We start from the raw sequence: 11,983 nt of genomic DNA, 5'->3' as shown, positions 1-11,983 counted from the left end.
CTACGAACGAGATGCAGAAATCTGCTGTTGTTCATGAGCGAAACGCTGATCTTTATACTGTACTCATTCGAGCTTGCGCAGAACAACGGAATAATGGATTAACGGACAAAGTGTTGGAGCTGTTTCATGATTTTCGAAAGTATCGGGACTTGTTGAGCAATGAAACGCTTGAGACAGTCAAATTATGGTTTGATAGGTAAGAAGAACATGGGGATGCACAATCTGAGAGCCAGCGAGGCATGCGAGGCAGACGTGTGAGGCACTCAGGTTAGCCTAAAAAACACTCCGGTTAGCCTAAAGAGCATCCCGGTTAGCCTTAATAGCACTCAGGTTAGCTTAAATAGCTCCCCGGTTAGCAATTTATGTTGTGGTTGTTCATGCCTCGCATCTTTTGTTCATGCCTCGCATGTCTGCCTTGCATGCCTTGCTGGCTCGCATATTGTATACACTCAAGAACATTTTGGTGTTAGTCCAGCCTTTCAGGTTACGTGCACATGTACTCTTGATGGTGGTGCCCGTTCTTACCCTTTAGGGGTTAATAATTTGTCATTTGTTGCTACTTAAGACATGTAGGCTGTAAAAATCTAAATTGACTGAAGGTGTCTAGAGTACAGCAGTACTTTCAGTCCACCTTCAGGCCGTGAAAATGTGGTTGTAAAAACAAGGTTGTAAAACTAAGCAAATGACTAGAATTTCAATTCATTTGGAGCACAAAAAAGTGCGTGTAATGAGGTGGTTGCAAGACGGGGTTCCACTATACTTGCGACTAATCAGCCGTGGTTTCCTTCAAAACATTCAATCTATCAAGCGCATGAACCAGATTTTTGTCAAAATCTGTCATTACCTATTCATTGGCTTGGATTGATAGATAATTGACCAATCAATTTCCTCTATTGCTTCTCATTTTCTTCCTCTGCCCTTCCCAGTTTTTGTATGCTGTCTGAAAGCTTTTGTTTGCTTCTTGCACTCACTTTGAAAGGAAACAACTGTTTTTAACTCACAAGCTCGTCAGAAAGCCTCCTGCTACCCGCCACCCCTCCCTGTTCACCCCTAAGATCTGCAGTAACAAAGTAAAAGTATGGGGTATATGTTTTTCAGTCAAGTGAGGCCCAAGTGGAAGACATCTTGGTCAACTGCTTCAGTCACGTAAGTACTGTATGTCACAGGCTTGAAGGTTCCAAGGGGGACCAGACCAAAATCAAATATTTCAGCAATACAGGAAGGTACATTTAAAGAAGGTACCATAAAAAGAGATGAGCTAAGCAGTAGTTTAGCTGTACATGACTCAAAACAAGCAAATTTTTATCGAAATGAAAGAGCATGTGGTGATACTGAATGGAGACCTTCGCCTCCTGACGTGTAAAAGATATTGTTGAGAATAGTACAAAAAACACTTGCTAGCTTATGGAAAACAACAAAACTTATGTAAATTGTTCACTTCAATAGAGAACAGGGTCAGAAAACCTGAAACAAAGAAATTTATTATTAGGAGTAGTGGAACTACTTCGTATATGCATTTTAACTAAAAGTTACAAACTATTCAGAATCAAAAGATTGGTTTTATCAACATAGTTGATAAGGTTATTGGCTATCTAAAGAGATTTGAGTGCTGACATTTCAAGCGTTAGGCCTGCTGGTTGGACGGCATGATTCTCACTAAGTTTGGCAAGAGTCTCAGGTTCGACTCCCAGACAGGCTTGCTTAAAAAAGCAACAGTTTGCTGATTTGGTTGCATGATTCTCTCTAAGTTTGGCAAGAGTCCCTGGGTTTCAGTCCCGGACAGACTTGCTATTAGGATTTGCCTTGACAAAGGGGTCAGCACTTGAATCTCTTTACAGCGGCCAAATAACCTGATCAACGTCTGTTGATAAAACCAAGCATTCATTTATATTCCCCACCCTCACAGCACCACACTTTCATAAAAAACTAACTCCCTTTAAGGGGGGTGACAACTCTAACAAATGCTGTTTGAGCAATACTAGGTCTTAACCTTAGTCGTCCTGGAAATTTGGATCATCCTCCCGAATTTTTGGGATACATCTCCTTTGATGTCCTGATTTTTTTCTGCAATGTCCCGGAATTATAGCATGTTTCCCGGAAAAAATTCCTAAGTGTCCCAATTCCCGCAAAAATCTCCAGTTTCCCTGAACAATTTTGGGTTTGTCCCGAAACAGCGTCTGTTAGAGTTGTCACCCCCTGTTCCCTTATACATTACTCAGAATCAGCTTGATATTTGCTTACGGCCTTCAGTTAGAAAAAAACATTGAGTCCTGTATTTTCTTTGAATTTTCTGCATGACTAGATGCCGCTGTCAAACCTGCAAGCAGAAGCTGGAGACTGGTGAATTTTCTACAGAGGAACTGGAAGGGTTAAAACTACCTCTAGCCAATTTTCTTTGGGAAGATCGCAAGGCTCTATCTCCAGTGCAGTGCCACACTTCTGCTGGAAATTATACTGACCGTTTCCAGCCGGGTGCGCTAAATAACTTTCCTCAGAGTATAGAACAGTTTATCAAGACCACTGGACCATATGATGTTGTTTTAGATGGCCTCAATGTGGCATACTGTAGAGGATTTTTTGATCCTAGGAAGGTATAGTAAAATATGTCTTGATTTTGAAGTTCCTGTAGACTGTTGTTTGGCCTGAATTTTTTTTGTCCGTTTAATTTTTGTGATTTTGGCTGTTTTTTTTTTAACATATTTGAAAAAAGTCCCTTTGAAAATTGATCGTTTAAAAATATTTCACAAAAATCAACTCCACCAATTATTATTATTTACATGTCATGTAGTTCCTTGCTGAATTCAGTATTTCCAAATCACATGTTAATTTAGTTACTGCAAGAAAAGAAAACTGGAAGAAATAGGAAAAAAGTCCCTATGAAAATTACTTAAAGGGGAAGTATCATGGGGTTTTTTGGTATCTTTTGTTGATAATGATCAAATAAGACCTTCAATCAGCTGCCAAATAATTCTAGAATGACGAGAGGAAAGAAATGAACTCAATTCTTGAAAGGAACAACTCATGATCTGTCCTAGCGCATTTTGGAAACAAAAATGCGAGAACTTGAAAAACATAAGCTTAACATTTTTTAAGTTTCAATCCATACTGGCCTACTCTGTCTCTGACCAGAGGTACTAATCGACAGTTTTATTGTGCTGGGGTGATAATTTATAACAAACTTGACAATTATTTCTTTGTTTCTGCTGACAGACAAACATTTTTGGGTTTTGAAATGACAGCAAATTTGTGTGATACATGTACTTCCCTTTTAACTGATTTAAAAATTCCACAAAAATCCACTCTACCAATGAATCAATAGTCTTACAGCATCAGTGTCTGATTGGAAGATAATTGCCAATTTGCAAAATGAAACTGCCACAAAACTTTCATGCCATACAGAAACTAGCCTCCCTCGCAGATGCTCTTTTGGCTCGTCACGTAATCTTTCCTCCCCAATGAGCCAAAAAAGCTTCTGCAAGGGAGGCAATACAGAAACGTGAAAAACAAGTTGGACATAAGCCTTATGAGCTTTGGCTGCTACATTGTATGTTCCCTGTATCTCCCCCTTCCCTCCCCTCCTCCTCCTACCCCCTTCCCTCCCCCCCCCCCCCCTCCGCCACACACACACACACACACACTGAAAGTTGGCCCATGAGCTGGTAGGTTACTTGTTTTAGACTGTCAGTTTGGTGTCTGAAGCTGTTTTAGTGTTAAGACAACCTATTTTGAACAGCAAAATTTCCTCTAAGAAATAATATATGAGCTTCTCTGAAAACAAACCCAAAGAGAACTGAATCCAATAAAGACTGCACGACTTCTTTTGGGAATTTTAGAGATAAAGTACACAATTTAAGCTTGTCTGGAAATGGGTGACATTGGAAAGCATTTTAACCAGTCTAGAAAATAGAGTCTATTTTTATTAAACCTTTGATCTTTGGACCAATGTCTAGTTTACTGCATTACTAACTGTAATAGAGCGGTTTTCAATTCAGTGTCAAAAGTAATCGCGTTTTTGCATCGGTTGTGCATTACTACGCTCTGTGATTGGTTGATAAAACTCATGCCACTTTCTCAACCAATAAGATGTAAAACCAAACCAATCATGCCTTGCTTACTTGTGTTTTCCTACGCTTGGCACGGGTTACATGTATTTGCTTTGAATTCTGATTGGTTATTGCGCTGGTTGCACCTGTTGTGATTGGCCAGAGTAATTACTTTGGTTTTGGTTTTACGACACTTGATTGAAAACCGCTCTATTGCTTATCTACTGAGTGAACTTTTGTTTCTAAACAAATGGAAATACCTGGATTATTGTCTTTTATTTCCAGGTGGAAAATGTGGTTGTCCATTTTGTAAAACAAAACAAACGAGTTTTGGTGGTAGGTTCCAAACCAATGATATTGCAGAGAAAAAGTAGCAGAGGTGTACAAACAGCCCTTGGTGCCCTCATGGATTATCTGACTGATCATGACAACTGTGGGGTGTTTTTTTTGAAGCAAAGGTACTAAGGGTTACATTACCTTGATTTTCACAGAAAATTGGGCGTGTTAGAATTGACAAAATAAGATCGCCGCCCAGAAATGTTCTTGTGTCGAAAATGCTTAATTTTCAAAAGTCAAGCATTCTGATAATTTCTTTGTCTGAATAACATTATAGTAAATAAATAATTCAGATATTATAAAGTGACAAGATAGTAAGAATAAACAAGATTCAAAAGTCACTGATAAATTGAATTCATCACAGAGGTTACCAAAGTTGATGACTGTGGATTTTTAATAGACAAACAAACCAAAATACGCAGAAAAGATTTGGATTGAAATCTAATGACAAAAACGTTCAATGAAACAATGATACTGTGTATCCAGCTGCAGTTTCAGTTTCAGTTTTTCCTATACTGTGTCGTACCCTTTCCCCAAGTTCACGGGGAAATTTGTGACCAAATGAACAATGTATTAGTACACCGTCACATATCCGTAGTTTCTAGCACACTTGTTTTACCTCGTACTGTTTAGTTTCAATAATGTGTTGATAACTTTATTGTGAAGCTTACATTACCATACGGTGCTATCGCACAATACTCTTGATGTTGCATATCAAACAGTTTCCTGCTAAAAGTGATTCAATAATTTTATTAATTAATTTGTATATTTAATGAATAATTCCCTTTTTTTTTCACTTTTCAGTGCAATGGATGATGTTTACTTCCTCAGTGCTGCAATGCATTGTGGACCAGGCACACGGCTGGTGTCATCTGACAGGTTTAGCAATCTCGTAAGTAGAATGGATCCATTAATGAAAGCCCAGTTTAGAAGATGGCAAAACCTTTACCAAATGGCGCTGGAGAGGTTTGTTGGTGATGAACCAGTGTTTGAGGTATGTACTCGCTATTCATGTTGTTTCATATACTGTGTTTATGTTGCAGAGGCCCAACCCCCCACCCTCCTCCCCTGCCACTCATTTTCAACCCACATCTCCCCTCAAATAGCCCAAAAGACTCCCTTCCCCCCACAAAAGGCCCAACTCAAACCCCTTCCCCTCCACCCCCCCCCCCCCCAAAAAAAAAGTGCCCTTTTCCCAATTTTCAGCAAAATCAATCCTTTTTTGGGGTTTCTGAAAATGTCTGTAACAGACCAGTTGAGTGATCCAAGAAAATTGTGCACCCTGGAACCAGAACCATAACATGAATGAGCTAAAACAAAATTTTGGGAATTTTGAGAAAATTTGTAGTTGAATTTTGAATTGATATTTTTAGAGAAAAGATCAAAAGTTGCCTTTATTCAGGTGATTCAGTGACCCTTACAGGAGACCAGGAGATTTGATCATGATCCGGGCATGATGTTGTTTCATATGGGTTGCTTGATAAAATTGAGCGTGCGTGAAGAGGGGGGGGGGGGGGGGGCACATCCCTATATATTGTCCCTTTTCCCTTCCCCTTTACTCCCACCTCCCTAAATAATATTAAAAGGAAAAGAAACCTTATGGATATTTTCTGAATAACAACATTTTTTCTTTTATTTTGATGTTTTTTTTTTTTCAATTTTATCCACTTGCTTGGGAAGGTGTATTTATAATAATATTCAAAAACTCATTAATAATTCATCAAATGGTCGATAATACATCAAGTGCAGTGACTTTATATTGATCAACCTCCTCCTTATTAGTATGCAGTGTTTTATCAGCTGTCATATCACTCATTAGTATGTGGTGTTTTTCTCATATGCTTATTTCCAACATTCCCAAAAGCATCATTGTTATGAACTCTATTGACACACGCTTTTCCAGGAATGTTTTTAAAGCCATTCAAAAACTCGCAGCACGTGTTTTATTGGGTCTAAAACCACTTGGCCGTGCCTTGTGGTTTTAGACCCGATAAAAACACTCCGGCTCGTTTTTTAAACACTACATAATTTATTTCTGATGCATTATATTAAAATATCAATGCTCTTACAATGTACAATTTAATAAGAAATACAATATCAACAAACGCAAATATATACCGATACGGGTCTCACCCTACTGGAGACAGACTTGGACTTTTCTAGAGTACCTACCCCTGGTATCGCCTGTCGTGGCGCCCCCCAGGAGGTCTCCCTCCTGCCCTCGTCATCCCTAGATAATTTAGCTGTGCTTGCCTGCCACCCAATTTTGTCCATCATCTGCCTCTTGTATTACTGTATCACTTGACTTCACTTGTCCCCTGGCGCCAAGACGGCGCATAGGGCCTCGTATTATTGTAGGGCCTTGTGTTTTTGTATACTAATAGATAATTGGTTTTAAAGTAAGATATAATTAATTCTCGAAATAGCGTGTTAATACATTGTAGATGTTTATAAAATGTTATTTGTTTCCAGAACCAGAAATCATTTGACTCCGCTGTTCAAACAACTGGAGATGCGTGGCACTTTCCTTGCAGTGATGGATACCGGTGGCTTTGTGTTACAAAAGCATGAATGTTTATGAAGCAGCTTAGGTAGTCAGTGGACATTGTGCCAATTGCATTGAATTGGAATCGTTATGATAAGAAAAAAATTAACTGTCCTTGGACAAGAAGGATGACTGTTTGTGTATAATTCATCAGTCCTTTCCACCCAGGCCAAGCCCCGGACATTTTGATTAGGATGTTTTTGCTAACAAACTGGCAATTGCCCCACGTCTGGGACAAACGAGCCATTTAAATGCCCCGTGGTACAACTAAAAAAATAAAAGTTGATTTCTTCAGCTCTGGACTTACCTTCATTCTAGTGCAAGTTAATTCAGGCCAAACTAAAGCCCCATTCACACCAACAAAGCATGTTTAATTGAACCAGGTTTAACAATATGAAAATTAGTAACAGAAAGCTGAACTATTGGCTTTGACATAGGATTCAAGTAAACTTTCATTTGTACTAAATCTGCAGTCGACAAAAATACGAAAGCAGAAGGAAACAATTTTAAACTGTGTTTAGCTAAACAGCTTTTAAACCTGTTTTAGCCTTGGTGTGAATAGGGCATAAGTCTCAAATCAGTCTCATTTCTCACTATCGTTCTAGTGACACTTATATCCAGAAATGCACCTAACACTGAATTTGGGTACTTCATATTGTTGTTTTCATATGACTTCATGTTTGACAGAATTATTTGTGTTTTAGTAAGAATTAAGGTTAGGGGACACCTTGTGATGTCTATTATACTGTTCATAAATCTCATTAGCGTGCATTTCTGGACATATGGTAATCACGTGTTTGTCGTCTTTGCCTATAAAATTTTAATTGAAAGGACGTGAGATTCCGATGATGGAAAACTTACGAAGCTGCCAAATGCTCCTGGTGTGGACTGATGCCCGCCCCTCCCCCCCTCGGGACGGAAAATGTGAAAAATGCCCTACTAATTCCGAAGGGGGTAAGGCACTGCCGGAATCGACTGACGCATAAAGGGGACAGACCTTCTAACCAGAAAGATTCCTCGGCATTGGTTCATGATGAAACAGACAAGTCATCAGAGTAAAGAAAAGAATCATCACAGATATAAATATGTGCTGTTTGGACAAGCTCGATCATTTAGCGCCATAGGGTAATACACATGTTAATATTAGTGCCTTAACGCACAACGGAAAATAGTTCCCCCAGACGGATAATGCGTCTTGTGCCCGTCCTTATACTAGAGACGAATAACCAGGGCCCGGTTGTTCAAAAGCCGATTAACACTAATCCCCGTTTAAAAGTTAACCGATGTTTCTATCTCGCTTGTTATAAATCTTTTTAAAGGCTAATTTTAAGCTAATGATGAAGAATAGTCTGAGCCAAACCTAAGAGACAAAAATCATTTGGAAGAAACTTTATTGATTTGTAATTAAGCTCGAATCAAAGTTCACGTTAACCCAAGATTAGCTTAATCGGGCTTTGAACAACTGAGTCCAGACGAACAATCAGACGGATAATGTGTTCTCTAGTATTAAAACGGCCATTCTTTATAAGCTAGTCTTCCATCCCTCCCCTCCCCGACAAAACACTGAAACTCAAGAGTGGTAAGAACCAATGAAAACTTCATCAGTGGGTAAACTGTTAGTCGTGTCCCCTCTCTGCCGTAGATGCCTTAAATGAAAATCATCTCATTACTATTCAATGTTTTCGCTTTGTTTTATCGGTGAGTACTCTGTGTTCTTGACAGTTTCCCTTTCATCGTTTTCAACACAGCAAACTTCAACGGAAAACTTTTGAAACTCTTTGTAAAACGACACAGCGTACATCGCCAAACTCAGGCAAGCGATCCATTCTCCGGCGTTGCCAATCACGTGAAGAGCATAACCACCATCCTTTGGATTCCAGTGTTCAACGCCTTCGTCGCCAGTGAACTTCGTGTATGAAAACCATTTAAAGAATGGATACCCCACCCCTGTAAAGGTCATGATACAACAAACAGCCAAGCGGAAGACAAACATGCATTTGGTATTGAGGCCAACTGTGATCGTGTGGTAGCTGATAACGGTCTGGAACCAGTAGTAAACTAGACCGCTGACAAGTAGTAATGCTGTCCCGACATCATGAACTTTACCTATAGGTATCACGCTATTGTACTGAAGTGAAAAAAAAGGAGAAATTCATTAGATAACGGAAATGTTTTAACTTTAACTCCCGGTGAATTATATGTTCTTATGATATGGCAGACTTCTGACAAGATGATGGAAATCCTCTGCTATGATTGGTTACTCTTTGCCGACAAACAATGCCAACTTTAATGTTCTTAAGGACGGTGCCTACTATTGTTACTGCGCATCTCGAGATACTCGGGTTTCCTATGGGTGGTGCCTACTAATACAGGAGAAAGCATGACTTAGCAAGTGCTTTTAGTATCTCAAAAGAAAATTGGGGGTAGCCATGCATTTTTCAGAGGTAATTAAGCTTCAATTTAAGAAAAAAATCCCATACATTCCTTTATATTTTGGCGCTTTTTAGAGATATTATGGCTTAATTATCTCTGAAAAATGCGTGGTTACCCCGAATTTTCTTTTTGGATTCCAAGAGGCCTTGCTTAGATCTGCTTTTCCCGCACAGTCATAAGCCGCACAAAAATAGTTCGGCATTAGTAGGCACCGTCCTTAAGAAAATTGAAGAGCCGTAACCAGGATTCACGATGATTAAAAATTTTAAAACGTTCTCTGGGTAAAAATTGAAAAGATATGAGCTTTCGGCAACCATCCTGTTGAATTCAACGGATAAAATATGAAGAGAATATGAAATGAGGACTAATAAATACAAAAAATGTACAATGCAGGTCATGAGTGTGAAAAACATTATTTGTTAAGAAGAATAAGGTATTGATTAGGGAGTGGGCATGAGTTATTGTCAGCGTCAACAGTTTTCGCGGTATGCCAGGACTCAAGGGTCTTAAGGTGGCGATAATTGGACTTGTCAATGATTGAGGCATTCTCAAAGTCAATCTGGTGGTTTTTCGACCAAGCATGATTAGCCACATTAGAACCTTGGGCGCGCATTTCACATTTCTAATTTCTAACATGTTCCTTTTTCCTTGTGCTAAACGACCTTCTTGTTTCACCAATGTAGTTCCACGGACATGTGGTGCAGGGAATTTTGTAGATGACGCTGCACTGATCTACTTTTTCAGGACGAAATTTGGGAGCCGAGAATTTCGTGTTGAAGTGTTTTTAGAGGTTTATTGGTAACTTGTATGTCCTGTTTTTGAGGAACCTCGTTAGCGGTTCTGTGAGGCCTTTGATGTACGGAAGGGTCGCGAACCCTCGTGTAGGTGGCGGGTCAACACATTTGAAAAACATTCATCACAGTTGAATGTTTTTCAAATGTGAAATTTTCGCGCGAAATGTGAAAGCCGAACAGACAGTCAAACTGTGTTAGCTTACACAAATTTGCCTTTTATAAGGCTATAAAATGATGTGGGAGTGTAGGAAACAATATATTTTTTGAATTATCACAACAAATGTTAACATTCTTTTTTAAGAATTGTGCTTCTCTCGTTCGGGTGCCCCAATTTCAGCTGACTCGGTAAATTTTGAGAGATTGGTTGTGACCTTACAGAGGTAATCCTGTGAAGCATTCTATCCTTATACATGATCATTTGTGCGTCAGGTGGAGTAAGACTATTAGTTAGACTATTTTAAATCGCAGCATTTTCAGGGGGTGCACTGAACGGGGGCGCCGAACATGACAACTTTTAAAGCAAAATACGTAAAAATGTTGAGTGTGTCACTGCTGGGTTGGTTTCTGCATGGGCGACACTACACAGCTCTTAGAACAATGAACAAGCAACTGAAGCAAATGGATCCTAGTCGTGATATAAGAGAGGTGTGTAATATACTGAGATCCAACGAAATTAGAGATGCTGCTGTTTGGTTTTCTGAACTGACTTTCATGTGCGAAAACCTGAATTTTGGTTGCTCTTAAATTGTCATAAGGCACTTTTCATTTGGGCTGTTCAGTTTTCCATAATTACATGCTAATCTAAATATACTGATAATAAATCTTATCAGGAGCTCCTGATCTTATACCTGCATATTGGTTAAGATTGTCCTTCCGAGTAGAGCAGTTTCATTTCTCTTTTGAAGTTCAAACTAGAAGTAAAATCATAAATTAAAGGTAAGGTTTAGATGGTCCAACTGACCTACGATTGTCCCATATCATGTGCATATCGAAAGCTGAAAAATATTTGGCTCATCCTCGGTGTAAAAAACTGTTACGTTCACGAGTGATGTAGAACAAAGAAAACTAAAAAGTCAAAACAATAGATAGAACGAAGATAATAGTAATAAAACAAAGACAAACTTCACAGGTTTTTACACCAAGGTAAACCCAAAATATTTGACCAAATAAGCGGGAACGTCTTCATGATAATGTCATAAAAAATTGAATGTCATTTACTTGAGTGAAAACCGAAGACATACCTCCGCGGCTCGAAAATTTGCCACTATTACAACACCCACGAAACAGGAAACGCCAAATGGCAAAGAAACCTTGTTTAACCACTTCACCCTCCGTGAAATATTTTGCTCGAAGCCACCTTGAATTCCGTCGAGTTGAAGATAACGACAGAACATCGCCATTAAGCCGAAGAACGCCACAATCACCATCAGAAAACCAAAGATGGATCCCTCGGGTTGAAATGATGCTGCTTTACTAATGCTTGGTAAAAACGGATACACATGGTCCAATGATACTGCTATGATATATGGAGTAAAAATTGTAACACAAGTCAAAATAGGCCACAGTAAAGGTAGAGCGTGAACTGTGCGCGAAAACTTGGCCATGTCGAACCTTTGTGAAGTAAATGTTACAACAAATTTCATTAGCATATAGTGAGGTACTTTTAAAAAAGTGTTATGAAATTAAATTATGCCTCGCTGTCAGTTTACGTTAGGGAAATGAAATTTTTAACTTCTGCCATCTCGTTGCTGCTCCTTTTTCAGCAAGGGGTATCTTTTTCTGTTTGTTTTTTCCTTGTTTTTTTTTTTTCAGGAATAAATATTTTGCGTAGC

The 11,983-nt window shown here is 39.0% G+C and overlaps 2 protein-coding genes across 2 annotated transcripts in view; one reads left to right on the top strand and one right to left on the bottom strand.

Moving 5' to 3' along the window:
* The window catches only part of LOC146478023 (mitochondrial ribonuclease P catalytic subunit-like), a 7,774-nt gene extending 556 nt beyond the window's left edge, over positions 1 to 7,218 (top strand). The window contains exons 1-6 of the mRNA XM_085112734.1: positions 1 to 196; positions 1,099 to 1,146; positions 2,303 to 2,591; positions 4,329 to 4,501; positions 5,184 to 5,373; positions 6,852 to 7,218. The exon at positions 1 to 196 is cut by the window's left edge and continues 556 nt beyond it. Coding sequence (XP_084968860.1) covers positions 1 to 196; positions 1,099 to 1,146; positions 2,303 to 2,591; positions 4,329 to 4,501; positions 5,184 to 5,373; positions 6,852 to 6,950 — 995 coding nt within the window. The 3' untranslated portion in view covers positions 6,951 to 7,218. The remainder of the gene's footprint in view (positions 197 to 1,098; positions 1,147 to 2,302; positions 2,592 to 4,328; positions 4,502 to 5,183; positions 5,374 to 6,851) is intronic.
* A 135-nt stretch (positions 7,219 to 7,353) lies between these two features.
* LOC146478022 (DNA damage-regulated autophagy modulator protein 1-like) lies at positions 7,354 to 11,755 on the bottom strand. The gene is made up of 3 exons (XM_085112746.1): positions 11,393 to 11,755; positions 11,000 to 11,062; positions 7,354 to 9,052 (listed from the first exon to the last, which is right to left on the bottom strand). Exons 1-3 carry the CDS (start codon positions 11,753 to 11,755, stop codon positions 8,594 to 8,596), a joined length of 885 nt encoding a protein of 294 aa, XP_084968872.1. The 3' UTR covers positions 7,354 to 8,593.
* Positions 11,756 to 11,983: the final 228 nt, after the last annotated feature.

Source organism: Pavona decussata, unplaced genomic scaffold (genome assembly GCF_977016875.1).
Source record: "Pavona decussata unplaced genomic scaffold, jaPavDecu1.1 SCAFFOLD_67, whole genome shotgun sequence".
In the NCBI taxonomy this organism is placed as follows: Eukaryota; Metazoa; Cnidaria; class Anthozoa; order Scleractinia; family Agariciidae; genus Pavona; species Pavona decussata.
Note: the sequence above shows the minus strand (reverse complement) of the source record. Positions and strands in the feature narration are given on the sequence as shown.

Bases quoted from the DNA above. Each gene is read 5' to 3' on its own strand.
- LOC146478022 (XM_085112746.1), bottom strand. From the start codon at position 11,755: ATGGCCAAGTTTTCGCGCACAGTTCACGCTCTACCTTTACTGTGGCCT. The intron at 11,063-11,392 runs GTATGTCTTCGG...TTTTACTTCTAG, and splicing joins CAAATTTTCGAGCCGCGGAG to TTTGAACTTCAAAAGAGAAA. The intron at 9,053-10,999 runs GTATAAGATCAG...TTTTCACTTCAG, and splicing joins CAATCTTAACCAATATGCAG to TACAATAGCGTGATACCTAT.